At 43.9% G+C, this 24,187-nt stretch overlaps 1 protein-coding gene across 2 annotated transcripts in view; it reads left to right on the plus strand.

The window, feature by feature from the left end:
- LOC139384056 (A-kinase anchor protein 6-like) overlaps positions 1-24,187 on the plus strand; it is a 246,674-nt gene that overhangs the window by 24,648 nt on the left and 197,839 nt on the right. Inside the window, exon 2 of one of the 2 annotated variants that reach the window (XM_071128691.1) lies at positions 841-1,222. In XM_071128691.1, the coding sequence (XP_070984792.1) occupies positions 890-1,222 (333 nt within the window). In that variant the 5' untranslated portion in view covers positions 841-889. Of the gene's footprint in view, positions 1-840; positions 1,223-16,655; positions 16,761-24,187 lie in introns of those variants that run through there. The other variant, XM_071128692.1, reaches the window with a different exon arrangement.

Genomic DNA, 24,187 nt, shown 5'->3' on the forward strand with positions numbered 1-24,187 from the left:
TCGGCAGGGATTGGGAAACTGGTTGGAATTGACCGAATGATGGATGGCACTAAATACAGGGAAATTCTTGAGGCAAACCTGTTTCAGTCTTCCAGAGATTTGAGACAGGGACGGAGGTTCACCTTCCAGCAGGACAATGACCCTAAGCATACTGCTACAGCAAAACTCAAATGGTTTAATGGAAATGGCCTAGTCAAGGCCCAGACTTCAATCCAATTGAGAATCTGTGGTATGACTTAAAGATTGCTGTACACCAGTGGAACCCATCCTAGTTGAAGGAGCTGAGCAGTTTTGCCATGAAGAATGGGCAAAAATCCCAGTGGCTAGATGTGCCAAGCTTATAGAGACATACCCCAAGAGACTTGCAGCTGTAATTGCTGTGAAAGGTGGCTCTACAAAGTATTGACTTTGGGGGGGTGAATAGTTATGTAAGCTCAAGTTTTCCGTTTTTTTGTCTTATTTCTTGTTGTATTTCTTGTTGCATCTTCAAAGTGGTAGGCATGTTGTGTAAATGAAATGATACAAACCCCCCAAAATCTATTTTAATTCCAGATTGTAAGGCAACAAAATAGAAAAAATGCCAAGAGGTTGAATACTTTCCTCAAGCCACTGTAGCTCTGCTAATATTAGTCGTCTCTGTAGAACAACGACTGATTTATTCCCCAGCCGAGCATGAATGGGACTATTTATGGGGTTGCAACCGAAAATACCCAGTTGGCTTCCCTCTGTATAAATAAATTGTTCTCTGGCAGCTGTACAGTTATTAATGAATGTTTCTGTCCTTCCTTCCGCCCTGTCCTCCTTCCCTTCATCCCTCTTTCCCTCTCTGTCTCTCTGCAGCTGATTTGAGAATGGCCCGATCAACTATAGGATCTAGCTGTTATTCACCATGAACGTTGCGGTGTCTCCCATGGCCAGAGAGGCTGCCTCACCCATGATCACCTCCGTCACGCCCAGCTTTGAGGAGGAGGAGGCAGGCCCCAGCATCAGCCAGGGTGGTCTCTGTAGAGAAGGGCTGGCCCAGGAGAGGGACCCGGCCCGGATGTATCAGAACCAGAAGCCCCCTCCCCTGCACACAGGGGCGGACTGGAAGGTGGTGCTGCACCTGCCTGAGATTGAGACGTGGCTGAGGGCTACCACTGACAGGGTCCGGGATCTCTCCCACTCTGTCCACCAGGACTCAGTCAACAAACACCTGGATGTACACCTAGTGCAGCTCAAGGTAAGAGGGACTAGACAGTCTATAGGCTCTCAACGCATATTATTATAATGATTATATTATGATTTCAAAGGGCCTAGTAGCAAAGAACTACCCGGTGCCCGTGATCACAAAGTGTCTCAGAATACAGCACTCGATGTCATAGGAAGGCCAAAAAGATCATCAAGGACATTAACAGCCCGAGCCACTGCCTGTTCAACCCGCTATCATCCAGAAGGCGAGGTCAATACAGATGCATCCAAGCTGGGACCTAGAGACTGAAAAACAACTTCTATCTCAAAGCCGTCAGACTATTAAACAGCCATCAATAACGCAGAGAGGCTGCTGCCTACATGCAGACTTGAAATCATTGGCCACTAAATGGATCACTTGTCACTTTAATAATGTCACTTTAAGAATGTTTACATATCTTGCATTACTCATCTCATATGTACAGTGGGGCAAAAAAGTATTTAGTCAGCCACCAATTGTGCAAGTTCTCCAACTTAAAAAGATGAGAGAGGCCTGTAATTTTCATCATGGGTACACTTCAACTATGACAGACAAAATGAAAAAAAAAAATCCAGAAAATCACATTGTAGGATTTTTAATGAATTTATTTTCAAATTATGGTGGAAAATAAGTATTTGGTCACCTACAAACAAGCAAGATTTCTGGCTCTCACAGACATGTAACTTCTTCTTTAAGAGGCTCCTCTGTCCTCCACTCGTTACCTGTATTAATGGCACCTGTTTGAACTTGTTATCAGTATAAAAGACACCTGTCCACAACCTCAAACAGTCACACTCCAAACTCACTATGGCCAAGACTAAAGAGCTGTCAAAGGACACCAGAAACAAAATTGTAGACCTGCACCAGGCTGGGAAGACTGAATCTGCAATAGGTAAGCAGCTTGGTTTGAAGAAATCAACTGTGGGAGCAATTATTAGGAAATGGAAGACATACAAGACCACTGATAATCTCCCTCGATCTGGGGCTCCACGCTAGATCTCACCCCGTGGGGTCAAAATGATCACAAGAACGGTGAGCAAAAATCCCAGAACCACACGGGGGGACCTAGTGAATGACCTGCAGAGAGCTGGGACCAAAGTAGCAAAGCCTACCATCAGTAACACACTACGCCGCCAGGGACTCAAATCCTGCAGTGCCAGACGTGTCCCCCTGCTTAAGCCAGTACATGTCCAGGGCCGTCTGAAGTTTGCTAGAGAGCATTTGGATGATCCAGAAGAAGATTGGGAGAATGTCATATGGTCAGATGAAACCAAAATAGAACTTTTTGGTAAAAACTCAACTCGTCGTGTTTGGAGGACAAAGAATGCTGAGTTGCATCCAAAGAACACCATACCTACTGTGAAGCATGGGGGTGGAAACATCTTGCTTTTGGGCTGCTTTTCTGCAAAGGGACCAGGACGACTGATCCGTGTAAAGGAAAGAATGAATGGGGCCATGTATCGTGAGATTTTGAGTGAAAACATCCTTCCATCAGCAAGGGCATTGAAGATGAAACGTGGCTGGGTCTTTCAGCATGACAATGATCCCAAACACACCGCCCGGGCAACGAAGGAGTGGCTTCGTAAGAAGCATTTCAAGGTCCTGGAGTGGCCTAGCCAGTCTCCAGATCTCAACCCCATAGAAAATCTTTGGAGGGAGTTGAAAGTCCGTGTTGCCCAACAACAGCCCCAAAACATCACTGCTCTAGAGGAGATCTGCATGGAGGAATGGGCCAAAATACCAGCAACAGTGTGTGAAAACCTTGTGAAGACTTACCGAAAACGTTTGACCTCTGTCATTTCCAACAAAGGGTATATAACAAAGTATTGAGATAAACTTTTGTTATTGACCAAATACTTATTTTCCACGATACATCAGAATTTTTTTTTCTAATTTTGTCTGTCATAGTTGAAGTGTACCTATGATTAAAATTACAGGCCTCTCTCATCTTTTTAAGTGGGAGAACTTGCACAATTGGTGGCTGACTAAATACTTTTTTGCCCCACTGTATATACTGTACCTTATACCATCTATTGCGTCTTGCCTATGCCGCTCAGTCATCGCTCATCCATATATTTATATGTACATATTCTTATTCCATCCCCTTACATTGTGTGTACAAGGTAGTATTTGTGAATTTGTTAGATTACTTGTTAGATATTACTGCACTGTCGAAGCACAAGCATTTCACTACACTCGCAATAACATCTGTTAACCATGTGTATGTGAACAATAAAATTTGATATGATTTTGATTTGAATAGCAGCTCTAATCTACAAGTGGTTTTCCCTTTTCAATAAGGTTATATTGACATGGAGTACCTGATCCTAGATCAGCACTGGTCTAGGTCCCATATTTGTTTTGGTCCTGAGGTCATTGTCATTGCCAGACAAGAGACAGCACAAACTGATCTGGGACCAGCATAGCAAAGAACACCGTCAGATGCAGAATTGTCCAACATCAGATCCCAGTATAATGACCCTGTAGGAGGAAGAGGTGATTAGATATAATGAGGGGAGCTGTACCTTCTCAGTAGCCTTGGAGCTGGACTGGCCTGTTGTTGTGACTTAGCGAGGTCTGCAGTCAGACTCAATGTTCAGGGTTTATATTCCCTATATTGTGCAGATCTTTTGACCAGGGCTGATAGGGCTCTGGTCAAAAGCAGTGCACCATGTAGCGAATAGGGTGCCATTTGGGACATAGCCTCGCATCAATGTTTAGAGAGAATCCATTCTCCCTCCCAACCCTAGTGCAGCAGTGCAGAGACCAGCCAGTCCAGGATATGAGTTGGCAGATAGTGGCTATTTTGAAGATTTTACTTGCAATTATGGTGAATTGTGGTTGTTTTACAGTACCTACCTTAGTTGAATGAAGGTACATACTAAAATGTAAATGTAGACTACTGGGCTTAGTACTGTAGGCTGATGGGCTCAATTTCTGGGGGTACCTAGGGAGGTTCTCCCTTTAGACTGGCAGATGCGTGCGTGTGTGTGTACAAATGTCTACAGATCAAGCTGATGGGGTATCTATCTGGAGAAACTCTTCTCTCTATAGACTGGCTGATCAATCAGCTGATGGTCTTATTGGATTCTGTTAGAGGACAATGTTGAACCAGCCCTCAGTAGCCCTCTAATTAAAACAGGAAATGGAGGAACATAATTAGTTCAGCTGCAGCTACCCTCAAGGCATTGGGAATGGCAGAATGTGTTTCCACAGTTTTGGGATATGGGTCCTAGTCACTAAGTAGGAGTAGAGTAGGAGTGCTGCAATCAGTTTTGCCTTTTAAATCATGATCAATAAGTGTCACGGAATTCTAGGAGTGGTGGGTGTAGAGTCAGGCGCAGAGAGCAATACTTCGAATGGATGCGTTTATTTCGCTTGGTCTAGCCAACAGGCAATGACCATAAATCAGGTATGTCTCCAAAAACCAGGAAATAACATACAACAAATTACGCAGGAGAAAAACAACTTCACCGCTGACAGTAGGAATAAGCCCTCACAAAAGCAGGCGGGCACTGTAAGTTTAAATAGACCATTGATGAACTAAAATAAGCAACAGGTGAAAACAATCAAGACAAAACCAACAGAAAATAAAAAAGGATCAGTGGCAGCTAGTAGACCGACAATGGCCTCGAGGACGACCCAGAGGGCGATCCGGGTGGAGGCGGTGGAAATCACTCAGCAGTGATGGATCCAAGATGTCCTCCACCGGTACCCAGCACCTCTCCTCCGGACTGTACCCCTCCCAATCCACGAGGTACTGCAGGCTCCTCACCCGGCGTCTAGAGTCCAGGATGGAACGTACCGTGTATGCCGGGGGCCCCTCGATGTCCAGAGGGGGCGGAGGGACCTCTGGCACCTTACCTTCCTGCAGGGGACTGACTACCACCGTCCTGAGGAGAGACACATGAAACGAGGGGTTAATGCGATAGTAAGAAGGGAGCTGTAACCTATAACACACCTCGTTTATCCTCCTCAGGACTTTAAATCGCCCCACACACCGCGGCCAGCCCCAGCTTCTGGCAGGGCAGACGGAGGGGCAGGTTTCGGATCGATCCCCCGGTGCGAACACGGGGGCCTCACTGCGGTGGCGGTCAGCGCTCACCTTCTGCTGCCCACAAGCCCGTTTGAGCAATTCCTGGATGGCTCTCCAGGTCTCTTTTGAGCGCTGCACCCATTCCTCCACTGCAGGAGCCTCGGTTTGGCTCTGATGCCAAGGTGCCAGGACCGGCTAGTAGCCCAACACGCACTGGAAAGGCAACAGGTTCGTGGAGAAGAGGCAGAGTGAGTTTTGGGCCACCTCCGCCCATGGGACGTACCTCGCCCATTCTCCTGGCCGGTCCTTGCAATACGACCGCAGAAACCTACCCACATCCTGGTTCCCTCTCTCCACCTGCCCATTGCTCTCGGAGTAGAAACCTGAGGTCAGGCTGATCGAGACCCCCAGATGCTCCATGAACGCCCTCCAAACCCGGGACATGAACTGGGGACCCCGATCAGAAACTATGTCCTCAGGCACCCCGTAGTGCCGGAAGACGTGGGTAAACAGGGCCTCCGCAGTCTGCGGCCGTAGGGAGACCGGGCAACGAAAGGAGACGGCAGGACTTCGAAAACGACCAGGATCGTGGTGTTCCCCTGAGACGGGGGAAGGTCGGTGAGGAAGTCCACCGACAGATGTGACCAAGGCCGTTGTGGAATGGAAGGGGGCTGTAACTTCCCTCTAGGCAGGTGTCTTACTTCCCTCTAGGCAGGAGCCTTACTCTGAGCGCACACTGAACTGGAGGAGACATAAAACCTCACGTCCTTAGCAAAAGTGGGCCACCAGTACCTTCCCCTAAGACTCCGCAACGTCCTCTCAATTCCCGGATGACCCGAGGAGGGTAGCGTGTGGGCCCATCGGATCAATTTGTCACGAACACCAAGCGGCACGTACTTCCGGCCCGCTGGACACTATGGTGGCATGGGTTCTAACCGTTACGCCCGCTCGATGTCCGCGTCCACCTCCCATACCACCGGTGCCACCAGACATGAGGCCGGACGTATGGGAGTAGGATCGATGGACCGCTCCTCGGTCTAAAAAATGGCCCACCTTGCCTGGCGAGGATTCAGTCTCCTGCCCGGATGTACTCCAGATTACGGTGGTCAATCCAGATGAGAAAAGGGTGTTTAGCCCCCTCAAGCCAATGTCTCCACACCTTCAGAGCTTTTACCACAGCCAGCAACTCCCGGTCCCCCACTTCATAATTTCGCTCTTGCAGGGGCGAAGCTTCGGTTGCGTGCCCTTAGCGCTGTGATAGCACGGCTCCAACCCCACGCGTCCATGCCAAAGAGGGGTCTGGATGAGCCAATACGGGAGCATCGGTAAGCAGCGCCTTCAGACGACTAAAAGAGCCTCTGCTGACCACCGCAAACGCACCGGCCTACCCTTCAGCAGTGAGGTAATGGGAGCTGCCACCTGGCCAAAACCCCGGCTAAACCTCCAGTAGTAATTGGCAAACCCTAAGAAGCGCTGCACCTCCTTTACCGTGGTCGGAGTCGGCCAATTACGGTCACACAAATCACATTATCCTAATCTGTCTCTTTCTATGCTTCTTCTCTCAGCTGATATAGGGTATGACATATCTGTTATTTCTCTCAGTAAGTTTATTTTCCTCCTCCCTGCCTTTGTCTCCCTCAATCTATTTGAACCCACAACTTGACCAGCTGTAATGACCCTGTAATCAATAGTATCAAATAACACAACGTGTCATTCTGTTGCCAGAGTGAATTCTTGGGACTTTCAGAATGACTGTGCCTGTTTGGATTCACTGGTGAAGTCTGCCATCTAGTGGGATTTGGTGGACATGTTACAATACTCACTGAATCATTTACATGTGAGTAATTTAGGAGACACTCTTATCCAGTAGTGTGTGTAACTCTCACAGTAGTGAGTTCATACAGTTTCATACTTTTTTTTTGTACTGGTCCCCCGTGGGAATCAAACCCACAACCTTGGCATTGCAAGCACCATGCTCTACCAACTGAGACACACAGGACCTTTTCATTTCAGTAGGTGGCCTTTTTAAAAGACAGACAGGCAATTGCCTTTGATTGAATTTAATTTGAGACTTTAAAAATGTTTCCTTTGGAATCCTGTATATCAATACATTGATTGTTACAGGCTGTTGGTGCTGAAATGTTTGTGTGATCTCTCTCGATCTCTCTCGACACACATCATGATGCCACAAGTATTCTCAGTGCATGTAGTTCTTATTCAGCCTATGGTCATAAAGTAGTTTGTTTTTGGCATTAGCATTGTGACCAATAGTCTGTTAAAAGTTCTGATGAAAGGGCTTTGTTCTAGCATCCCCCCCCCATCTCCATCCCATCCTGCCCTTGTCTAGTCTATTTTTAGGAGGCCTGGGGCCCTCTTGTCATAGTCATGGCCCGTATCCACAAAGCGTCTCAGAGTAGAAAATTGGTTGTGCTGAGAATAGAGCCATTTTACTTCTACTCTTATGGGTCAAAATAAAAGCGTTGCATGGAGCCTCATAAGAGTCACACCAAGTCGACAGATATTTAGGACAATGGTTCCCAAATTGTTTATACTTTTTTTTAAAGGAACTCATTCTGGCTTTAAACTTACTCTTGAAAGTTGTAGTAGTAGAACAAGATGCAATTTCGAAATTGGGTAGTGCGTAATCAATTCCTTTTGTCATGTTAGTCATTGTAAACCTTAGAGAACTGTTTATAACTTGTCAGAAATGTCTGGATCAACTAGCCCATGTCAGCTAATGTTTTTTATTTAATTTTTTAAACCCATAGATATTGTCATTTTTAAGTCACTCACATAGCACATGAATACACAGTAGACATTAGAGGTCGACCGATTATGATTTTTCAATGCCGATACGATACCGATTATTTGAGGACAAAAAAATCTGATACCGATTAATCGGCCGATTTTTAAAAATGTATTTGTAATAATGACAATTACAACAATACTGAATGAACACTTATTTTAACTTAATATAATACATCAATCAAATCATTTTAGCTTCAAATAAATGAAACATGTTCAATTTGGTTTAAAGAATGCAAAAACAAAGTGTTGGAGAAGTAAAAGTGCAATATGTGCCATGTAAGAAAGCTAACGTTTGAGTTCCTTGCTCAGAACATAAGAACTTCTGAAAGCTGGTGGTTCCTTTTAACATGAGTCTTCAATAATATTCCCTGTTAAGAAGTTTTAGGTTGTAGTTATTATAGGAATTATAGGACTATTTCTCTCTATACCATTTGTATTTCATATACCTTTGACTATTGGATGTTCTTATAGGCACTTTAGTATTGCCAGTGTAACAGTATAGCTTCCGTCCCTCTCCTCGCTCCTACCTGGGCTCGAACCAGGAACACAACGACAACAGCCACCCTCGAAGCAGCGTTACCCATGCAGAGCAAGGGGAACAACTACTCCAAGTCTCAGAGTGAGTGACGTTTGAAACGCTATTAGCTCGCACCCTGCTAACTAGCTAGCCATTTCACATCACATCTTTACACCAGCCTAATCTCGGGAGTTGATAGAAAGTGCTGTTTGAATGAATGCTTATGAGCCTGCTGTTGCCTACCACCGCTCAGTCAGACTGCTCTATCAAATCATAGACTTAATTATAACATAATAACACACAGAAATGCGAGCCTTAGGTCATTAATATGGTCAGAAACTATCATCTCGAAAACAAGACGTTTATTCTTTCAGTGAAATACGGAACTGTTCCGTATTTCATCTAACGGGTGGCCTCCATCAGTCTAAATATTCCTGTTACATTGCACAACCTTCAATGTTATGTCATAATTACGTAAAATTCTGGCAAATTAGTTCGCAATGAGCCAGGCGGCCCAAACTGTTGCATATACCCTGACTCTGCGTGCAATGAACGCAAGAGAAGTGACAATTTTACCTAGTTAATATTGCCTGCTAACCTGAATTTCTTTTAGCTAAATATGAAGATTTAAAAATATATACTTCTGTGTATTGATTTTAAGAAAAGCATTGGTGTTTATGGTTTACATGTTGGAGCAACGACAGTCCCTTTTCACGAATACGCACTGCATCGATTATATGCAACGCAGGACACGCTAGATAAACTAGTAATATCATCAACCATGTGTAGTTAACTAGTGATTATGAATGATTAAGTTTAATGCTAGCTAGTAACTTACCTTGGCTTCTTACTGCATTCGAGTAACAGGCGGGCCGCCTGGCGGGCGTAAGATTGCCAGATTGAATCCCTGAGCTGACAAGGTAAAAATCTGTCGTTCTGCCTCTGAACAAGGCAGTTAACCCACCGTTCCTAGGCCGTCATTGAAAACAAGAATGTGTTCTTAACTGACTTTCCTAGTTAAATAAAGATTAGGTGTAAAAACAAAAAATGTTTAAAAAAATCGGCGTCCAAAATTACAGATCTCCGATTGTTATGAAAACTTGAAATCAGCCCTAATTAATCGGCCATTCCGATTAATCGGCCGACCTCTAGTAGACATGGCAAAATGTTTAGCATTGCAAGAAAATTTGCTATAAAACTGTACAATATTCTTTACACCCCATGACAAAATGTATAACATTGCATGAAATAAGCTTTCTCTCCAACAACAAGTGGGGTGTGAACAGTTTTTTATGAACAGTGCCCATAGGAATTGACGTGGTGCGGAAACAAGAATTACAGTATCACAGAGACAAAGGACAAGTTTGTGAGATGCATGGTACAGTACTGTAAAAATAGGGGTACAAGGAGGAGGAAGAACAAAAAATAAAATTGCAAAGAGCAAAGCAGAGTAGTAATTTCTGATCAATTTTGAGCTACTATGATAGAACATGTTTTCGTTCATCAAAAGACAAATATGGAAAAATATGAATTTTTTTTTAGATTAAAAATGTACTTCTCCCTGAGAATTGTATGTTTTGAACAATGTGTTTTCTATTTTTCGGTGTATTGTTTACTGACTGCTTGAGAGTGTATATCATTTTGATCACTTTGTTTATGATTTGAGAGCAGTGTTTGATTTTGAACACAGGTAAAACTGTTTTGAGGCGAATGTTCCATTTTGCAAGAGGAGTCAGAGGTTATGTAAATAGTGCTTGAAGAGGAGGTTTTGTGTTTAATGTTTTAAACACAAAACGAAAAGGAAATGGAGCAAGGTATCAGAAATGGTGTTTTAGCAATTGTGCTTTCCATTTATTACAGTTTTTCTCAATGTTCAGGGCCATACAATTTGTTCATTGTACAGTATACAGCCTACAATGCACTGTACTACAGTATCCATTCTCAGACTTTCTCCTTCCCACCTTCAACAACCTGTTTGCTCTCTGAACTGGCTCATATTGGTTGTGTCGCATCATTTGAAACAGGTTAAATACATTTTGAGTGGTTGTGTTCAATCAATGACATATGTTCTCTATTTGTATTTGATTGTTGCCACTTGTGTTTACCAGTATGGATGACATGTGCATTAGAGTGCAGAATGTGTTTAGAGTTTTGCTGAAAAGTCTAAGTGAGATCTGCAAATTGTGTTTTATCATGTGAAATGGTTTAAGGTATTGACAACAGACTGCATAATTAGCTAAATGAGTCCAGGCAACTGAGAACTTTGTTCAGCCAATGGGTTTTAGTGTTTTAGCAATTGAGAAAAACTGTAATAGAAAAATGCAGCGTGTCAGTTCCTGTGCCACATTCAATTGGTTTGGAGTTGTTAAAATAATGTTTTGAAATGTCTAAATGATCATCCTACATGCAACAGTATCGCAACGCTTGTTCACAGCTAGCGATGCTTCATCGCGGTTGGTTATTCCCGAATTTGCAACAATGGCAATGAGCATCATCACTATTTCATGGGTTTCATGGCCCCTGACCTTGCCATTGTATTATGGCAGATTTTTTCAATTATAACCTTGGAACATAGACCCTGCTGGAACCAGCCCTAACACTGTCACAAAGACGAGGCTTAGGAAATACAGAACTGCAGTTATGATAAATGTTTAAGGAGAAGGAGGCAGTTTAGATAATGGCAAGCAACAAGCAACATTGAAGCATGCATGAGCGCACCAGCTGCTCCGGACGACTGTGTGATCACGCTCACCATAGCCGATATGAGTAAGACCTTTAAACAGGTCAACGTTGCCAAGGCCGCAGGGCCAGACGGATTACCAGGATGTGAACTCCAAGCATTTCGCTACACTCGCAATAACATCTGCTGACCATGTGTATGTGACCAATACAATTTGATTTCACTGACATTTTCTTGTCTCTGACCAAGTCTGTAATACCTACATGTTTTAAGCAGACCTCCATAGTCCCTGTTGCCCAGGAACACCAAGGTAATCTGTCTAAATGACTACCGCCCCATAGCACTCACATCTGTAGCTATGAAGTGCTTTGAAAGGCTGGTCATGGCTCACATCAACTGCCCTTTCACACTTGGACAAAAGGAACACTGACGTGAGAATGGTGTTCATTGACTACATCTCAGCATTCAACACCATAGTGACCTCAAAGCTCATCACTAAGCTAAGGACCTAGGGACTAAACACCTCCCTCGCAAACTAGATCTTGGACTTCCTGATGGGCCACCCCCAGGTGGTAAGGGTTGGCAACAACACATCTGCCATGCTGATCCTCAACACTGGGGCCCCTCAGGGGTGCGTGCTTAGTCCCCTGCTGAATCCTTTTTCACCCATGACTGCGTGGCCAGGCATGACTCCAACACCATCATTAAGTTTGCCAATGACACAACGGTGGTAGGCCTGATCACCAACAACGATGAGAGAGCCCATAGTGAGAAGGTCAGAGACTTGGAAATGTGGTGCCAGGACAACAGCCTCTCCCTCAACGTGACCAAGACAAAGTAGATGATTGTGGACTACAGGAAAAGGAGGGCTGAGCACGTCCCCATTCTCATTAACGGGGCTGTAGTGGAGCAGATTGAGAGCTTCAAGTTCCTTGCTGTCCACATTAACAACAAACTATCATGGTCCAAACACACCAAGACAGTCATGACGAGGGAACGACAACACCTATTCCCCCTCAGGAGACTGAAAAGATTTGGCATGGTTATACAAGTTATACAGCTGCACCATTGAGAGAATCCTGACCGGTTGCATCACTGCCTGGTATGGCAACTGGTCGGCCTCCGACCATCAGGCACTACAGAGGGTAGTGCGTACGGCCCAGTACATCACCGGGGCCAAGCTTCCTGCCATCCAGGACCTCTATACCAGGCAGTGTCAGAGGAAGGTCCTAAAAAGTGGCAAAGACTCCAGCCACCCTAGTCATAGACTGTTCTCTCTGCTATCGCACCGCAATCGGTACCGGAGCTCCAAGTCTAGGTCCAAAAGGCTTCTTAAATCCTCTCTGGGATATGTGGGATGCTAGCGTCCCACCTGGCCAAAAGCCAGGGAAAATGCAGAGCGACAAATTCAAATAAATTACTATAAAAATTAAACTTTCATTAAATCACACATGCAAGATAGCACCTCTGTAAACAAAGAGAGAAAAGCATATTTCAACCTTTGACAAGCTTCTTTTGTTGGCACTCCAATATGTCCCATAAACATCACAAATGGTCCTTTTGTTCGATTAATTCCGTCGATATATATTCAAAATTCGGTGCGTTTGATCCAGAAAAACACCGGTTCAATTGGATTCCCAATGAAAACAAATTGAAAAGAGAGTGACCTAAAAATAAAAAAAATCTGAATGGTTTGTCCTCTGGGTTTCGCCTGCTAAATAAGTTCTGTTATACTCACAGACATGATTCAAACAGTTTTAGAAACTACAGAGTGTTTTCTATCCAAACTAATAATATGCATATCTTATCTTCAGGGGATGAGTAGCAGGCAGTTGAATTTGGGCACGCATTTAATCCGGATGTGAAAATACTGCCCTCTGTCACCAAGAAGCCATAAGACTGCTGAACAGCTAATCAAATAGCTAACCTAAGTTTTTTTTATGCTGCAGCTACTCGCTGTTTATCATCTGTGCATAGTCACTTTACACCTACCTACATGTACAGTACCAGTCAAAAGTTTGGACACACCTACTCATTTCAGGGTTTTTCTTTATTTTTTACAATTTTCTACATTCTACAGGACACCAATAATAAGAGGAGACTTGCTTGGAACAAGAAACACAAGCAATGGATGGGTGGAAATCTGCCCTTTGGTCTGATGAGTCCAAATATGAGACTTTTGGTTCCAACTGCCTTACCTTTGTGAGACGCAGAGTAGGTGAACGAATGATCTCTGCATGTGTGGTTCCCACCGTGAAGCATGGAGGAGGAGGAGGTGTGATGGCGTGGGGGTGCTTTGCTGGTGACACTGTCTTTATTTAGAATTCAAGGCACACTTAACCAGCATGGCTACCACAGCATTCTGCAGCAATACGCCATCCCATCTGGTTTGTGCTTAGTGGGACCATCATTTGTTTTTCAACAGGACAATGACCCAACACACCTCCAGGCTGTATAAGGGCTATTTGACCAAGGGGAGTGTTGGAGTGCTGCATCAGATGACCTGGCCTCCACAATTACCTGACCTCAACCCAATTGATATGGTTCGGATGAGTTGGACCGCAGAGTGAAGTAAAAGCATCCAGCAAGTGTTCAGCATATGTGGGAACTCCTTCAAGACTGTTGGAAAAGCATTCCTCATGAAGCTGGTTGAGAGAATGCCAACAGTGTGCAAAGCTGTCATCAAGGCAAAGGGTGGCAACTTTGAAGAATCTAAAATCTCAAATATACTTTGATTTCTCTAACACTTTTTTGGTTACTACATGATTCCATATGTATGTGTTATTTCATAGTTTTGATATCTCACTATTATTCTACAATGTAGAAAATAGTAAAAATAAAGAAAAACCCTTTAATTAGGTGTGTCCAAACTGTTATTTTATGTTGGTCTTTTTTTTTCTTAAAAAAAATAAAAAAATTTAGTCAATATTTTTCTTAAAACTGCATTGTTGATTAAGGGCTTATAAGTAAGCATTTCACGGTAAGGTCTAATTGTTGTATTCGGCGCATGTGACAAATAAAATGTGATTTGATATAAGGAGAGGGGTTAACACAATTTGACCCTTTCCATAAAACTAGATTGAGTGGACTGGTTCAGAAATCTGTTATAGTGCTCTATTTAACGAATACATGAATTCAGTGTCACTATGTTGATAGTGTTAGAAATAGAGGAAGTTGTTACTATGGTGATACATTGAGTGTTTGGAGAGAATCCTGCAGCGATGTTCTTGCAGATGTAGACAATATGTGACTGAAAGGAAGTCAATGTTTTGGCTGCTGTTTATATAGTTGTTACTGTATATCAGCCGGTGTCAGTAAGAAACCCTTGCTAAGGCCTGGTTGTTGCATCTAGATTGTTGAGAGTGTGTGTATTTGCCAAGGCAGCAGCTTCTCTTCCTGGGGTACAGAAAAATTAAGGCAGTTAGACCATTTTTAAAACATTACAATACATTCACAATAGATTTCCCAACACAATATTGTGTGCCCTCAGGCCCCTACTCTACTACCACATATCTATAGTACAAATCCATGTGGTGTATGTATAGTGTGTATGTTATCATGTGTGTTAGCATGTGTATGTGCCTGTGTTTGTGTTGCTTCACAGTCCCTGCTGTTCCATAAGGCTTATGTTTTAGGTGTGGAAAATAGGTGTGGAAAAATGGTCCACTATTATCCTCAGTAATTTTCCATCCTAGTTGTCAGACCGGTGGCTTATTATTCTTGATAGACAATCCTTTTTTCACCTCTTCCACGCTCACTTTAAGGAATTCAAAATTACAATGGTTGTCTTTCATAATTTGGTCTGATATACTTGATGTGTAGTGTCAGCTTTTTTTTGCTGGCATGTCAAACCTGAGTTTGCTAATCTTGCCAATGAAAAAATCTTTAAAGTAGTTGGCAATATCAGTAGGTTTTATACACTATATTAGGCCCAGCCTTTGGTACTTTGGTTTTCCTAGTTATGGCTACTATATTGTGATCACTACGTCCAATGAATTTGGATACTGTTTTAAATTACTTTTCTGCAGCATTAGTAAAGATATGGTCAATACATGTTGAGGATTTAATTCCTGTGATGTTTGTAACTACCCTGGTAGCTTGACTGATAACCTGAACCAGGTTTCAGGCACTAGTTACAGTTTGAAGCTTTCTCTTGAGTGGGCAGCCTGATGAAAGCCAGTCAATATTTAAATCACCCAGAAAATATACATCTCTGTTGATCACATGCATTATCCAGATACTGACTGTTTGCACTTGGTGGTCTACAGCAGCTCCCCACCAGAATGGTCTTTAGGTGAGGCAGATGAACCTGTAGCCATATTACTTCAACAGCATTTAACATTAGATCATCTCTAAGCTTTACAGGAATGTGGTCCTGAATATAATACAAACAGATCACACCCCCACGCGTGTGAGCGCGCACACACAAACAACGGACACACAGAGATACCTCGTGGGGGGCAGTTCAGACTCCCACATCTTTATTTATACTCTAGAATGGATCCGTGTTCAGGCACACAGGGAGTTGACTTGCAGCTGTTTGTAAAACTGTATTTCTAGTGATGTAATCCCAGCGCCGCAGAGAATCTCAGGAATTCAGCCATCTCTGTGTGTGTGTGTGTGTGTGTGTGTGTGTGTGTGTGTGTGTGTGTGTGTGTGTGTGTGTGTGTGTGTGTATGCCCATGCTAGGCTAGGCAGGCCTGGTAAAGGCTGGTGGAGCCTGGGGAGGACAGGAGAGCATGCAGATCACACCCTGGGGGGATGGGGCCACCTCACAGCTAGTTATTGGGAGTATGGAGTGTGGCTAGCTACATACCTTTTACTTAGCCACCAGATGCAACATTCACACCCTATCAGGTGCAGGCTCCACAAAGGTAAGGTTACGTTACAGCGTAAATACTGATGGTACCGAATACAAACATTTTGCAAAATATTTTGTTGTTGCAAATATAGCATGTACAAAGACTTCAAAATATTTATCAGGATTGCTTGCACAAGTCTTGTAGGGTAAGAGAAATTTGCTGTCGCCTACTGCCATTTTGCATTAACTTTTTCCAAAGTGTTGCAACAACTTTTTTATAATAAATTCTTTAACAAATAAGGACAAGAATCACTGTGAATTAGAAATGACTGACTCATCTGATGCCCAACCCACTGCCCCCTGTGGCACCTGCACCCACTGGGCAGAGGAGGGGGGCAACACTCAGTCATGGGGTGCAGCTGCCCCATGGCTGGGCAGAGAGAGGGGGCTGCGGGGTTCATTCAGAGAGGAGGGTGAAGTCAAATCCAAAAATAGCCCCCCTAGTGGGCAGGGAGCCCTCTCACACCAAACAGTACCTTCTACATGAGATACAAGCTCTAATACTGTCAGAGAGAGAGACAGCATTAGACTGTACTGGTTGATACTGTCGGAGCAACTGAACACAGCTAGACTGTACTGGTTGATACTGTCTGAGCAACTGAACACAGCTAGACTGTACTGGTTTGCTTTGAATTCACTTTGTGACTGGTAAGGCTGGCCAGAACTGTTGGATTTGGACAGTATGTGAAGGAATTGTAAATTAATGGGTTGTATTAGCACATGTTCTTTGAACAAGACTTGTTTTGTAAAGAGACCTCCGGACAATGTTTGAGCTGGAATAGATCTTCTTGACAATGGTTACTGTTATCTCAATTGCAGTGGACTTTATACTAGTGAACAAAACTGTGTGTGTGTGTGTGTGTGTGTGTGTGTGTGTGTGTGTGTGTGTGTGTGTGTGTGTGTGTGTGTGTGCTTTCGTCATCAAAGCCAGTCGTGAGCATGCTGCACAGTGACAGTAGGACAGTACTTCACCTTTGAGCAACAGCAGTGAAATGTCATGAGTCTCTTTTAAGTAGCTTCAATAATTCAACACTTAAAATGCTAACCCGAGCCCGAGGGTATTCACCTTGAAGGGTTGTCTTTAATGCTTCATGTGTTGCCTGTATCTTGTGAAGAAATCTGCTGTGTATTTTAAGGTTACATACATATATGTATGCATTTTGTAGCAATGTGTGGTTAGATAATTGGACATGTTGCATAGCTAATAACACTGCAATATGATAGTTACACCTTATATGTCCTATTGGCAGGTTAGCTGTCAGAAATGAATGGCTTCAATAGACCACTGCTGTATCACACAGTGCAGTATGCTGTGTTAGCTGCTGAAGGACCTAAACAGCAGATTCATTTAATGATCCTTCTCTGATCTTTTTACATATGTCAAATCAAATTGTATTTGTCACATGCGCCGAATACAACCTTACAGTGAAATGCTTACTTACAAGCCCTTATCCAACAATGCAGTTTTAAGAAAATACCCCCCCAAAAAGTAAGAGATAAGAATAACAAGTAATTAAAGAGCAGCAGTAAATAACAATAGCGAGGCTATATACAGGGGGTACCGGTACAGAGTCAATGTGTGGGGGCACCAGTTAGTTGAGGTAATCAAGGTAATATGTACATGTAGGGTTATTAAAGTGACTATGCTTAGATAGTAACAGAGCGTAGCAGCAGCGTAGAAGGGTGCAAATGCAAATAGTCTGGGTAGCCATTTCCCCTATGATCCAGTACTGTAGTCTATGTCTATGTTTATTTTAGAGTTGAGTGGATCCCAGACCATGGTTATCGGTGCTATCAGTGGCTATGTATTTGACCTACATTGAGAGATTCCATGTTATTTAGAGATCAGGAAGCACCAAAACCAGGATACTGTTGGCACAACCAGAGCCATGTTCCGTTGTTAGACCAGTTTTTATGGAGACGATGCATGTTCACATCAGTTTTTTCCTGATCTATATGAAGCCTAACTTACTGTGTTATTATAATGTCTTGAAAACCTTGATGTACTCTGATGTAAACAACTTTCAGTTTGTCTGAGGAGACAGTCTTTCCTGAGAGGGTCTGGTGTTGGTTAGGAGGGCATCTGTCAAAGTTTTGGGTAGGAGGAAATATGTCAGTGTTGGGTAGGAGGAAGTCTGTCAGTGTTGGGTAGGAGGAAATCTGTCAGTGTTGGGTAGGAGGAAGTCTGTCAGTGTTGGGTAGGAGGAAATCTGTCAGTGTTGGGTAGGAGGAAGTGTCAGTGTTGGGTAGGAGGAAATCTGTCAGTGTTGTGTAGGAGGAAGTCTGTCAGTGTTGGGTAGGAGGAAATCTGTCAGTGTTGTGTAGGAGGAAGTCTGTCAGTGTTGGTTAGGAGGAGGGTATCTGTCATAGTGAGCCGGCAGCTGATCCCAACACTGTCTCCAAGTCTGACCCAGGACTGGGGGAGGGGAGAAAGGTCCCAACTCCAAGTTTCCCCAAATCTCACCCCAGGACTGGCAGATGGGGTAAAGGTCAACCATAGCCTGACTAAACACATGCTGTCAAACATGTGCTGTTGTAATTTCAGAGGCTCTGGGGTAAAGTTGGCCCTAGGTACAAATCTAGCATCAGCTTCCTCTCCCCAAATCCTAACCTTAACTGTTAATGGGGAATCTAAATGTGTACCCAAGACAAGCATCTAGGGACAACTTCACCGTAGTCCTTTAAACTAGAGGAAGGAGGAAGAAGAGGTGGAGATGAGAGAGGAGATGAGATGACTCAGGTTTTTTAAACAGTGGAGCTGATGGTGAGGCGGTTTTAAAACCCACTGAGGAGCCCAACTGTCTCTGTCGTTTTTTTTTTGGGCGGTCCTAGTCTCTTAATATTAAAAGGCCCTGCCCGTCCCAGCCTGCATTAGTCCTCAGCACCATGGTGACAGGGTGGGAGTCAGGCAGGCTTAGACAGACATTCTTATTGTAACGACGTTCGTCTGTAGGAGGAGAAGCGGACCAAAAAGCAGCGTGGTGGTTATTCATGTTCTTTAATGGAAAACTGAACGATACATGAAATAACTCAAATCTACAAAACAACAAACGGAACGTGAAAACCTATACAGCCTATCCTGTGACAACAAACACAGTGACAGGAACAAGCCAATAACATAGACAATCACCCACCAACAAACAGTGCAACCCAGGCTACCTAAGTATGATTCTCAATCAGAGACAACCAATGACACCTGCCTCTGATTGAGAACCATACTAGGCCGAAAACATAGAAATGCCCCAAAACATAGAAAAACCAACATAGACTGCCCACCCAACTCACGCCCTGACCATAATAAATAAATACAAAACAAAGGAAATAAAGGTCAGAACGTGACACTTATCCTGTTACTGAGATAGACCAACCAACCAGTCTGTCTGCAGTATTAACCTGGGTGTCACTGTACTGACATGCTGTCAGAATGCTCCATATGTGCTGGGTTTCCCCTTTGTTTTATATCATTCAGCGTTATTTATTTATTTATTTCACCTTTATTTAACCAGGTAGGCAAGTTGAGAACAAGTTCTCATTTACAATTGCGACCTGGCCAAGATAAAGCAAAACAGTTTGACACATACAACAACACAGAGTTACTCATGGAGTAAAACAAACATACAGTCAATAATACAGTAGAAAAATAAGTCTATGAGTCTAAGTCTAAATGAGGTGAAATAAGGGAGGTAAAGGCAAAAAAAAGCCATGGTGGCGAAGTAAATACAATATAGCAAGTAAAACACTGGAATGGTAGATTTGCAGTGGAAGAATGTGCAAAGTAGAGATAGAAGTAATGGGGTGCAAAGGAGCAAAATAAATACAGTAGGGGGAGAGGTAGTTGTTTTTGGCTACATTATAGATGGGCTATGTACAGGTGCAGTATTCGATGAGCTGCTTTGACAGCTGGTGCTTAAAGCTAATGAGGGAGATAAGTGTTTCCAGTTTCAGAGATTTTTGTAGTTCGTTCCAGTCATTGGCAGCAGAGAACTGGAAGGAAAGGCGGCCAAATTAAGAATTGGCATTGGGGGTGACCAGAGAGATATACCTGCTGGAGCGCGTGCTACAGGTGGGTGCTTCTATGGTGACCAGTGAGCTGAGATAAGGGGGGACTTTACCTAGCAGGGTCTTGTAGATGACCTGCAGCCAGTGGGTTTGGCGATGAGTATGAAGCAGAGGGCCAGCCAACAAGAGCGTACAGGTCGCAGTGGTGGGTAGTATATGGGGCTTTGGTGACAAAACAGATGGCACTGTGATAGACTGCATCCAATTTATTGAGTAGGGTATTGGAGGCTATTTTGTAAATGACATCGCCGAAGTCGAGGATCGGTAGGATGGTAAGTTTTACGAGGGTATGTTTGGCAGCATGAGTGAAGGATGCTTTGTTGCGAAATAAGAAGCCAATTCTAGATTTAACTTTGGATTGGAGATGTTTGGTGTGAGTCTGGAAGGAGAGTTTACAGTCTAACCAGACACCTAGGTATTTGTAGTTGTCCACATATTCTAAGTCAGAACCGTCTAGAGTAGTGATTGGTTGAAGAGCATGCATTTAGTTTTACTTGAATTTAAGAGCAATTGGAGGCCAAGAAAGGAGAGTTGTATGGCATTGAAGCTCGTCTGGAGGGTTGTTAACACAGTGTCCAAAGAAGGGCCAGAAGTATACAGAATGGTGTCGTCTGCGTAGAGATGGATCAGAAACTCACCAGCAGCAAGAGCGACATCATTGATGTATACAGAGAAGAGAGTCGGTCCAAGAATTGAACCCTGTGGCACTCCCATAGTGACTGCCAGAGGCCCGGACAACAGGCCCTCCGATTTGACACACTGAACTCTATCAGAGAATTAGTTGGTGAACCAGGCGAGGCAATCATTTGAGAAACCAAGGCTATCGAGTCTGCCGATGAGGATGTGGTGATTGACAGAGTCGAAAGCCTTAGCCAGGTCAATGAATACAGGTGCACAGTATTGTCTCTTATCGATGGCGGTTATGATATCGTTTGGGACCTTGAGCGTGGGTGAGGTGCACCCATGACCAGCTCGGAAACCAGATTGCATAGCGGAGAAGGTACGGTGGGATTCAAAATGGTCTGTGATCTGTTTGTTAACTTGGCTTTCGAAGACCTTAGAAAGGCAGGGTAGGATAAATATAGGTCTGTAGCAGTTTGGGTCAAGAGTGTAGCAGTTTGGGTCAAGAGTGTTCTCCCCTTTGAAGAGGGGGATGACCGCAGCTGCTTTCCAATCTATAGGAATCTCAGACGACACGAAAGAGAGGTTGAACAGGCTAGTAATAGGGGTTGCAACAATTTCGGCAGATAATTTTAGAAAGAAATGGTCCAGATTGTCTAGCCCGGCTGATTTGTAGGGGTCCAGATTTTGCAGCTCTTTCAGAACATCAGCTATCTGGATTTGGGAGAAGGAGAAATGGGGAAAGCTTGGGGGGTACAGTGCTGTTGACCGGGGCAGGGGTAGCCAGTTGGAAAGCATGGCCAGCCATTGAAAAATGCTTATTGAAATTCTCAATAGTGGATTTATCGGTGGTGACAGTGTTTCCTATCGTCAGTGCAGTGGGCAGCTGGGAGGAAGTGTTCTTATTCTCCATGGACTTTACAGTGACCCAGAACTTTTTTGAGTTTGTGTTGCAGGAAGCAACACAAAGTTGCATATCACGGGGGCTGTTCGATGCTAATGCAGAACGCCATAGGATGTTTTTTTGTTGGTTAAGGGCAGTCAGGTCTGGAGAGAACCAATGGCTATATCTGTTCCTGGTTCTAAATTTCTTGAATTGGGCATGCTTATTTAAGATGGTGAGGAAGGTTTTTTTTTTAAACAACCAGGCATCCTCTACTGACGGGATGAGCTCAATATCCTTCCAGGAAACCCAGGCCAGGTCGATTAGAAAGGCCTGCTCACTGAAGTGTTTCAGGGAGCGTTTGACAGTGATGAATGGAGGTCATTTGAACGCTGACCCATTACGGATGCAGGCAATGAGGCAGTGATCGCTGAGATATTGGTTGAAAACAGCAGAGTTGTATTTAGAGGGCAAGTTGGTTAGGATGATATCTATGAGTGTGCCCGTGTTTATGGCTTTGGGGTGGTACTTGGTAGGTTCATTGATCATTTGTGTGAGATTGAGGGCATCAAGCTTAGATTGTAGGATGGCTGGGGTGTTAAGCATGTTCCAGTTTAAGTCGCCTAGCAGCACGAGCTCTGAAGATAGATGGGGGGCAATCAGTTCACATATGGTGTCCAGAGCACAGCTGGGGGCAGAGGGTGGTCTATAGCAGGCGGCAACAGTGAGAGACTTGTTTTTAGAGAGGTGGATTTTTAAGAGTAGAAGTTCAAATTGTTTGGGTTCAGACCGGGATAGTAGGACAGAATTCTGCAGGCTATCTTTGCAGTAGATTGCCGTTCTATCTTGTCTGAAAATGTTGTAGTAAAGGATGGAGAATTCAGAAGTTTTGGTGGTCTTCCTAAGACAGGATTCAGACACGGCTAGAACATCCGGGTTGGCAGAGTGTGCTAAAGCAGTGAATAAAACAAACTTAGGGAGGAGGCTTCTAATGTTAACATGCATGAAACCAAGGCTATTACGGTTACAGAAGTCATCAAAAGAGAGCGCCTGGGGAATAGGAGTGGAGCTAGGCACTGCAGGGCCTGGATTCACCTCTACATCACCAGAGGAACAGAGGAGGAGTAGGATAAGGTATTGAGTGATGATGAGAGAGATATTGTCTCTAGAAACATCATTGAAACAAGGTGATGTCATCGCATGTGTGGGTGGTGGAACTGAAAGGTTGGATAAGGTATAATGAGCAGGGCTAGAGGCTCTACAGTGAAATAAGTCAATAAACACGAACCAGAACAGCAATGGACAAGGCATATTGACATTAAGGAGAGGCATGCTTAGCCGAGTGATCGTAAGGGTCCAGTGAGTAGTGAGGTTTGTTGGGGTCACAGCAATTCAGACAGCTAGCCGGGCCATCGGTAGCAAGCTAGCATAGGATAGAGGTCTGTTTTAGCCAACTTGTGCGTTTCCGTCGGTAGATTAGTGGGGTTCCTTGTGGTAGAGGGGATAAATCCATTTGGCAAAATAGATATAGTTATAGTGACCCAAGAACATTTTTCCGATAGACCTACTCCGATAGCAGCCGATAAGACAGCTAACGATTAGCGGGCCGCAGATGGGCGTTCAGGTAACATCGTGACAGAGGGGCCAGTTGGATAACTCCCTCGGGCAGATAACGTCGGTTGTCCAGTCGTGAAGGCCCGGTGGGGCTCCGCATCTGCAGTAAAACGGGTCTGGATAGGTGATCAGACAAGGAGTGGCTGATGGAACTCTTCAGCTGGCTAGCTCCGGAATAATTGTTTGCTCCGGGATCGACGTAAGCAGGATACACGGATAGCAGCTGCGAGATCCAGGTGTAAATGTCCAGAGCTTGCGGTTGAAATCCAGGGATATGGAGAGAAAAATAGGTCCGGTATGTTCTGGTCTGACTCGTGTTGTACAAAACTGGCGATAGCTTTTCGAGCTAAAGGATAGCTGATGACCACAAACTGTGGTTAGCTGAATACTAACGTTAGCCAGTAAACTGGCTAGCTTCTGGCTAGCTTCTGGCTAGCTTCTACTGTGGATTTCAGATTTGAGGTAAATTATACTTTTTGTTTTTGAGTCGGGTTGCAGGAGAGTGTTTTGAAGTTGAGTTTAGCTGTAATAGTTTAGCTGTAATTGAGTTAGCCTGTAATAAGTAAATGGGGCAGATTTGATGACTGAGATATGAACTGAGTAAGGAACCCATGTTTTGTTGTTGTTTTAGTGTCCAAACCCCAAGTGTGTAAGTGGAATGCCGAGGACTGTTCAGTGTGATTACACAGGCAGCCTATAGCTACTTTGTCTGAAACGTGTATGTTGGTATGATCAGCTCGTATAAAAATTATTGATACAAACTTGAAACCACTGATCATGACAATTGACCCCATGGGATGAAACTCATTGACAGCAGTTGTGAGTAGCCTGATTGTCCATTCAATATTGTCCATTATACTTTGACCTGTCCTGTTTTTTAGGATATGTTTGTTAACAT

Source organism: Oncorhynchus clarkii, chromosome 25 (genome assembly GCF_045791955.1).
Source record: "Oncorhynchus clarkii lewisi isolate Uvic-CL-2024 chromosome 25, UVic_Ocla_1.0, whole genome shotgun sequence".
Taxonomy (NCBI): Eukaryota; Metazoa; Chordata; class Actinopteri; order Salmoniformes; family Salmonidae; genus Oncorhynchus; species Oncorhynchus clarkii.